Here is an 8,472-nt window from a genome sequence, read left to right as displayed (position 1 = left end):
GTGTGCGTGCGTGCGTGCGTGCGTGCGTGCGTGCGTGCGTGCGTGCGTGCGTGCGTGCGTGTGTGTGAGAGAGCTAATTTGTGGGCTGCTCATTTTTCCTGCGATGATCATGACAAGAAGAGAACAGTTAAGACTTTGGTAACTGATGAGCGTCTGATGTAACTCGAGTAATAAGGAACCTCAGAGGGAATCAAGACAGAGATGCTATATTCAAAGTTTTGGACAGGTGATGGCAAGACTCTGCAGCAGCAAACACCTGGGTGACTGATACAGGAAGGATGGTGAGTTTCAGATCATATCTTTACAGTGAATGAATTACTTCAGTTATTGTTAAGTTATTCTGCGATTGTTTTGGCAATCAGTGTTATTTTAAAATAATTTTTAAGCAATAAAAGCAAAATTTTCTCGAGTTCAAGCTTCTAAAAATTGAACTTTTCTTTGTCTTATGTAATTTTAAACTAAATATTTGGGGGTTTATAACTATTGGTCACACAAAAGAAGCAATTTGAAGAGAATATCATATATTATTTTTAAGTATTTTCTAATATTTCACAGACCAAATGATGAGGAAATTAACTGATAGAAATAAAAAATCGCTGCCCTTGAATTTCCAGCACCTAATCCACAATCTGAAATTTTATATCTCATGAGCAAAGTTGACAAATAGCACTGTTTTCATTATAACATCAAATAGCTATTTAAGCCAGATCTGTGTGGAATTCATGTAATGAGACGTTTGAGTATGAGTATATACCACTCACATCTATGTGTTAGATTTACTCAAATACTGTACTTAAGTACAGTTGTCTGGTATTTGTGTTTTACTTCAGTATTTCTAGTTAACGATACTTTGCACTTCAACTCATTCGTCTCTCGTCCGTGTTACTCATCATATTACAAATGAAGATTTTACATAAAAACAAACATGAGTTGTGTTTCAGATCTCTGTGAGTTGTTAGCAGTATATCACAAAAAGCAATTATGGAATCGACAAAAAAATTTTAATTTTGTCTAGCAGAGCTTTGATTTTTCTTTTTTCATCTCCTATTAATCATCTTACAGCATTTTATCAGGTGAAGGGCCCGAGCCCTAAGTTGGGAACCACTGAACTAAACTCCCCCATCAAATACGTCTTCCACCACTGATACCCAAGACAATGCTTCAACATACAAGAGCTGTGTTGTGTCTCAAGTTTAACCTTCTTCACTTTTGTATGTCTTTCTGATTCGTATTTCTGGCATGAAGTCATCACCATCATCTCAAGAGCCCATGTGCACACACTTGTACTGTCTCTAACCTGGTGGTGCTGAACTGACAAGGGGAAGAAACAGCTGACCAGCAGTCATCATCGCCCACATGGACCAGCCCTCTCACCCTGCGGTACAGTTCGAGGTGGACGTGGACCTGGGTTTTGCTCTCTTCTTCCTCTTCCTCCTGTGTTTCTTCCTGCTGGTGACGGTGGTGCGATGCGCCCAGACGGTGGTGGATCCTTACGGCTCCATCTCCACCTCCACCTACCAGGAGGAGCAGATCACCTGAAAGAGAGGAGAGTGAAATCGTTCAGTAACGTGACTCGGCAGGACAATTTAGATGTACTGCATATTTTCCAACCATGCAGTTTTGAATGGATATGATGTTTTTATCGCACGCAGGAGTCAGAGCACTTTTGAACCCAAAGGAACCATCATTACACTCATGCTACAAGTCACATGCATCAGATTATATGAACGTTTCTGACTTGACAGTGTGGGTTCTTGGCCATTTTTTCCCCATATTACTGCTGCCTTGGATCTCTCACTAAAAGTTTGTAATAATTCAGTAATGTAATGTACAAGCAAGTAATTAATATATTTTTGTTATTTTGTGATTGAAAAGGCCCCACAATGCCTTTTGAATATGGATGGATTACTGCATGCAACTACTGAGCCTAAGGCATTAAGGGACTTAATCCAGGGCCTCTGTTTGAATTGGTAACAATATGATCTATTTCTTTGGAAAGTCAAAAAGCTCAGTCAAAAGTAGTGATGTCACTATCACATTTATTTGCTCCTAATAATGATCTAAGTCTTTTGATGTTAAGAATCCGCCAATCTTTTCTATATTTATTTTTATTACACAAATTGTTCCTATATAATACAGCTGTATAGTGCATGCTTAGGTGACAATAATCTTACATTAGTACATTATAGAATGATGAACCATCCTCCTTAAAACTATCTGTGCAGCTGTCTGTAAAAGCTTTGGGGATGAGAAATCTCTACAGATCTTATTGTGTGTGGTACTCAGATAGCCTAATGCACTTGATTTAGTAAAGTTTAAATTTTTAAAAACATGTGACACACGTGATCTTGCTCATGGAATGAACAACTAGCAAATGACCTTGCTTTTGTTGTTTATTAAATGAACTATTTACATGTGATGCGGCCTCTGAGTTTGTGAGACTTTCATAAGCCTTATGTGAACTCCGTGCCAGTAGGTGGCAGTAATGTGCAATTTAGTTATGTGCCGTAAAACATCGTAAAAGCAGAAGACAACAATAACAGAAGTCTAAAATGGAGGAAGCTGTGGCTTATAATTTTGTTTGACATACATCTTTATCAGAAGAAACTTGCAGCACATGTCCTGTTGCACAATCTCTATACAAAATGAGGAAGACGGTTTAACTGTGTGCTTTGTAAACCTGTTGGACTTGCAGTGCTAGCAAGCTAAGTAATGTAGGCTAACCCGAGAGCTTACTCTCTCTTAGCTACTTGACTGACCTCAGCTTTAATCGAACAAAATAGGCAATTTTATCAGGTGTGACCAGACTTTGAAGCGGATAATCGGCACACAACAACAGGTAAGCTGCGGGTTTTGTGCCAAGCACTATTGTTTTAGTCTTAACGATAACGTTAACGTTACAAAGTTTTAACCTAAAGTTATTAGCGTTGACTTGGGTGAATTCCTGTGACTACAGATGCACTAATGTTACCTAAGACCGTCAAATACCATAAATATGAGCACGTCAAAAACGCCAAAGTGTAAAAACATCTGAATGTTTATGCTTGTCCACATACAAATGCCGTTACTATAGCTACAGTTACTGTTACAGTTAATTTACCGTTACCGGTACAAACCACAGACACAGTCGCAGTTAACCTTAGTTACTTACTCCAGAGGCGGCCATGACATTTGCAGTTTGTTGTCAGTTTTATATTAGAGCCATCATCAGGAGCAGGTAGAGGAAATTACAGGTAAGACTTGGTATTAGTTATTTTGTATTTTATTTTATAAGAACTATAATATTTTGTAAATAGAAGTACTCCCACAATATAAAAAACTAAAACAGACTTAGATAATTATGTATAATATAGCCTCATATCACTCTAGGTATGCAAGTAATGGTTATTTTTTATTATTGATTCATCTGCCAATTATTTTCATTAATTTATGAATCATTGGTTAACCATGTAGTCAATGAAACATTAGAAAATAGTGAAAAATGCAGATCACAGCATCCTGGGGTTTAGGGTGAGGTCCTTAAACGTCTTATTTTGTCCAACCAACGGTCCAAAACCCTAAAATGTTCTTAAAAGGTTTACGATAAAGTAAGACCAATAAATGGAACAAATTATCACATTTGAGAGCCTTCAAGCAGCAAATGTTTGTCTGCGTGATGTTGTATTCTCTTATCTGAAGCTTGTAATGCTGCCATCCTGACCAGGTCTCCCTTTAAAAAGAGGTTGTGAAACGAGATAGGCAGGAGATGATGATAAGCACAGAATTATGTTAATCAAGCTCAAATTTAACAGATTTACAAATAATTTGCAACTATCAATTATTTTCATTATCGATTAACCTGCTTATTATTTGCCCATTATCTGTTTAGTCTATGAAGGTTAAAAAATAGTGGTAAACACAACAGATTAATTTCATTTGGATTGCATCCCTTGGACACAATCATCTCTGCTGTAGGTTTTTTGTTTGTTGGAAGTCACAATTTCACCAAAGCTTTTTCTTTGCAGAAAATATGGCTGACTCCCCACGTGAGTCTGTTCCCTCCCGAAAGAAGACACCCAGCAAGAGGACCAGGTTGGAAAATGGTTCTGACTCTCTCCGTCTAATAAAAAAAGCAGTAGTGGTCTTGACCAGACTCCCTGAATATAAGATCAGTGCTCTACGACCTCCAACGCCTCAGCAGTTCTACAGTGAAGATGAGGTGCTCAGCAGCTCTGACTCTGATATGCAGTGGGAGCCAGAAGGGGATTCTAGTGATTCAGATTTTGTAGCCTCAAACAAACAGAAAACTGCAAAACCGAAAAAGAGTGACACAACGAGACCACCCCCTGCAGCACCAACAGGCAGTAACAACAACAACAACAACAGTAAGACCACAAACACCATCACATGAAAACCACTTAAACAAGGAATTTATAATCCCCGAAGCTCCGATGTTGGAATATATACATTTTGTGTTTTGTACTTTTTCCACAGTGAATCAAGTAACCCCCATAATAATATCATCAGCCTTTGCCTATTGCTCTCATGAAACCACAAAGGTTCGTCCCAATTTGCCAGAGGAAGAGGTCAAAGTGGACATGATGGTGCTGGCCAGGAAAAAGCCCATGAGATGGCAACGGGGAAAAATAGTGGAAACAGTTACAAAGGGTAAGAAAAACACTTTTTTCAGCAGGAAAGTGATGTTAAGCACATTCAATCAACAGTAAACAAAGTCAGTCTGTAAAATCTAAGTACTCATCCTGTATAATACAAGTATCTTGTGTTCAGTATATCCCACAGACCCTGTTGCTAGCTTTTGCTGTTAACTTTTGGCAAATTTATTATTCGATTCATAGAGATTTTCATTTTGTTTTGATAATTGATTAATGATTTAAGTCGTTTAAAAAATGGAACAAAGGATTTGCTGCGCTTTCTGATTTTATATATTTAAAGGTCTTGGACTCTTGGCCCAACAAAAAATTTGAAGATTTATCCTTGGGCTTTGCTAAAATGTGATTTAATAGACTAAATTGATGTACATTAAAAACAAAAAAAATTATCAGAGGAATCAGTAAAACACTAACTAAGTTGCAGCCCAGATCATTTTCTTTTGATCATCTTCATTGTCGTGGGTTGTTTCATTCTTATATTTAATATCAAAACACAGTGACACATTCATTGACATTTTGTTCTTTGCAGAAGATGGACGGGTGAAGTACAAAGTTAGTTTTGAAGAAAAAGGGAAGAGCCTAGTTTCTGGACACCACATTGCCTTTGACCCCACACCAAAGCTGGAGCAGCTGTACGTCGGCGCTCGTGTGGTGGTCCAGTGTCAAGATAACAAGTTCTGGTTCCAGCCTGGCGTTTTGGCAGAGCTGCCCAGTAGAAAGAACCGTTTGAGGTGTGTTTGAATGAGCATTTATCCCTACATCTTTGCACCACCGCAATCTTTGGCAATACATCACAATCACAATTTGTCAAGGTTTGATTTTGATATAAAACATATTTTAATTTTTCAGATTCTTGGTCTTTTTGGATGATCACACGCCGGTCTATGTTGGTTTACCTTTACTTCACCTGGTGTGCAGACCATGTAAGTTTGGTTGAAGTGTTTATTTGTCTCACCTGAGGCCAAATATTTTTTATTCGGTCATGTTTGGTGGATGTTGATGCTGTTTTCTGTAAATAGGAACTTAAAACACCCTCCATGTTTACCTGCTGTCTTGATAAATTCAGGAGTCATTTTCCACAGCACTAAATCTATCAAAGGAAGAACATAATCATGCCATGCTCACCACTCTGTTTTTCTGAGTTTCTCTTTTCTAACACAAATACTGTCTTCATTCACTAAATCCTGCTTATGTTTCCAGGAAAGGTAAAGATTATGCCCCTTTGAGCAGCTGGAATGCTTTTAATGTGGAACATCTGTATAGGAAATCATAGGTTTCACTGACATGAGCTTAAAAGCAATCGAAAAACAGCAAAGTACAAGTGATTACAGGTGATAAGAGAAAAGAGAAACTGTTGTGAAGATGCTCATTATGCTAAATTAACCATGTTATTTGCTGTTCAAAGTGCAGGTCATTCCACCTGTTGCTTATTCATTGTTTATATAATATGAGAGGATGCTTTTAAGGTACCCAGATTCATTTTTTGGCTATGTGTGGCGCTGTGGAGCAATGAGTGGGTCCCTGTTTTGTTTGTGCTGGGCAAACATATTTGTGTAAGGTAAACATGTTCATTCAAAGCATCTGGAAGATGAGTGACTGACTCTTTGTTTGTTTTTCGACAGTGGAAGATGTTTTAGAGGACCTACCAGACAGCTTTCACAAGCATTTCATGAAGCGCTACCTGAAGGACTGGCCGTACCCACATTTAACCCAGTACAGAGCTGGACAGTCCTTAAATGTAGAATTAACCGGAGTCCAGCAGAGGTGTGAGGTGCAGGTGGTCGACTGCAGCCTGATACAGGTCGTTTTTCAGGTCAGTATCATTTAACACTGCTGGTTGTTCATATGACGTTCTTTTCATCTCATTTTTGTTTGAAATATTTTGATATAATGTGGTGTTCATGTCATACTCAGGATAATCAACAAAAGGAGTGGATCCACCGAGGCTCCTTACGACTGGAACACATGGCTAGGTTTTTGGAATTGAAAGCGGGGGAAGAGCGTAAGGATGACTCTGAATAAAAGACCATAGATACAGGTGAATTATAATATAGCTCTGCAGAGTAAAAATAATCCACCTTCAATAATTTTCATCATTATCACCCCCAAGTGATGTGCCATTGGATTTTGAAAAATGTAACCCAAAATTAGATTTGCAGTTATGAAATGAGTGCACATGAATAATTCAAGCCCAGTGTTTGTTCCAACCTGATTTTTATTTTATTTTTTACCTTATATGTATGGTACAAATCTGCAGATATAGTCACTTGGTGGACTATTGCGATTCCAAAATAAATTGTGCATCATTAAACATAGAAAAAATACTGAACAATGGTCATTTTCAGTTTGTTCAGAAATATAAATTTATGTCAGCTTTTGGCAGCATATTCAATCGGCTGATGTACAAACAAGCAACTGTGCGTGACACAGACAAGAATATTAACTTCCTCTTTTATTTTGAACTCATATTTTTAGCTTTCATAAATTGGTCACTGCTCCTGTAAAACATTGTTATATCAAAATATAATTTTACCATTATTACAAAAAATGTTAAGCAAAATACTTGAGGTGATATTGCTGGAACATTTTGAAGAAGTTGCTACATCCTGTGAGTTTTGGGGAGCCGTAACAACAGAGTTTGATATCACTTTTAAGTTGTTAATGTTAATGTTTTTGATGTTCAATATACCTCGTTTATATTAATTTTATTTTGATACAGTATATGCTGTTTGTCTCAAGCCTTGTCAGTGGTTAAGATTTGGGAACAGATCAGCATAACGCAAACGAATCAGTGATTCTAGATTCATATTTCTTAAGTCAATAGCCTTTTAATTCTTTGTTGTTGCTGATCAGCATTTTCTCAACACTGTTCAATTTGATTATTTGTTTTATACCTCCCATGTCCATTTAGTTTGTGATGCTTTTGTTCCTTTTTTTAAATAATCAAAGTTAAAAAAAAACCTTTTACATTGTATAGTTCATCATTTGCAAGTGTGCTCAGCCCCATTTACAGAAATGTATTAAAAAATCTTATTTCTCAACCTTGTTCAGCTTTGTCTTTTTTTTGCTGTGTCCTCCAACATGTTCAGCTCCACTTACTGTAATGTGACTGTACAGGCCTTTCACTAAGCAGAAAAATCTATGGTCTCAATTTAACTGAAATTCAGATGTTAAATTGACTCAGTAAATAAATTCTTAGATATTTAACATTTCTCTGTAACAAAACTACTTCCCCCTATTTACAGTATCTCTTCCATATCTATGAAGGCCAGTTAAACCAGTGCGTATTTCAAAGAAAACACCAACATGCACATTCTTAAGTGTTGTTGAAATTGCATCAATATTATCAACATTAAACACACAAAATACTTTAGTAGACAAGTATAAAAACACATTGATAATGGGAAGTTCACTTTAACAAGCAGAGTGTCAGTAGAGATTCCCCCAAACAACAGTGAAACACAATGTTCAAGAGAACAAAGAAACCCCTGTCCTATTGGTTTAGCTGATGCTAACTCATGACAGATTTAGAGTAAAGCCAATATCTGGAAGCACTCAGCCACACATAAAACAAACCTATAGCTTTACAACCTTGCTGGAAAGAACAGACCAACACATACCGCAAAACACCTGAACATAGAGGAATATAATTACTAGTAAGAATATGAAACCAGCACAAAAACATTAGAAATGTTAAAAGGTCATAATACAAAAATCCCATTCCTCCATATGAGACTGAGTGCACTGCTGGGTAGCTTTTGAATATTTAATTGAAGCGAAATAGACAAAGCAGAAAGACTTGTTGGTCTGGTGTGCGGACACA

At 37.2% G+C, this 8,472-nt stretch overlaps 2 protein-coding genes across 2 annotated transcripts; both read left to right on the top strand.

Annotated features, from left to right (window-relative positions):
* Window positions 1-1,261: 1,261 nt before the first annotated feature.
* On the top strand, window positions 1,262-2,419 carry LOC147818899 (cortexin domain-containing 1 protein). The gene has a single exon (XM_087175001.1). The coding sequence runs from the start codon at window positions 1,357-1,359 to the stop codon at window positions 1,537-1,539; it is 183 nt and encodes a 60-aa protein (XP_087031127.1). The 5' UTR covers window positions 1,262-1,356; the 3' UTR covers window positions 1,540-2,419.
* Window positions 2,420-2,513: 94 nt separating this feature from the next.
* LOC111657563 (histone-lysine N-methyltransferase SETDB1-B-like) lies at window positions 2,514-7,690 on the top strand. Its single transcript, XM_023409773.2, has 7 exons — window positions 2,514-2,839; window positions 4,005-4,364; window positions 4,474-4,647; window positions 5,179-5,380; window positions 5,499-5,572; window positions 6,272-6,462; window positions 6,564-7,690. The coding sequence occupies exons 2-7, from the start codon at window positions 4,010-4,012 to the stop codon at window positions 6,669-6,671; spliced, it is 1,104 nt and encodes a 367-aa protein (XP_023265541.1). The 5' UTR covers window positions 2,514-2,839; window positions 4,005-4,009; the 3' UTR covers window positions 6,672-7,690.
* Window positions 7,691-8,472: the final 782 nt, after the last annotated feature.

This window comes from Seriola lalandi, unplaced genomic scaffold (assembly GCF_002814215.2).
Source record: "Seriola lalandi dorsalis isolate HSWRI2012SDOR001 ecotype SW California unplaced genomic scaffold, Sedor1 jcf7180002054408, whole genome shotgun sequence".
Taxonomy (NCBI): domain Eukaryota; kingdom Metazoa; phylum Chordata; class Actinopteri; order Carangiformes; family Carangidae; genus Seriola; species Seriola lalandi.
Note: the sequence above shows the minus strand (reverse complement) of the source record. Positions and strands in the feature narration are given on the sequence as shown.

Excerpts from the sequence above, each read along its gene's own strand:
- LOC147818899 (XM_087175001.1), top strand. The coding sequence starts at position 1,357 with ATGGACCAGCCCTCTCACCCTGCGGTACAGTTCGAGGTGGACGTGGAC.
- LOC111657563 (XM_023409773.2), top strand. The coding sequence starts at position 4,010 with ATGGCTGACTCCCCACGTGAGTCTGTTCCCTCCCGAAAGAAGACACCC. Across the intron at positions 4,648-5,178 it reads AGTGGAAACAGTTACAAAGG|AAGATGGACGGGTGAAGTAC; the intron begins GTAAGAAAAACA and ends TGTTCTTTGCAG. Across the intron at positions 5,381-5,498 it reads AGTAGAAAGAACCGTTTGAG|ATTCTTGGTCTTTTTGGATG; the intron begins GTGTGTTTGAAT and ends TTAATTTTTCAG.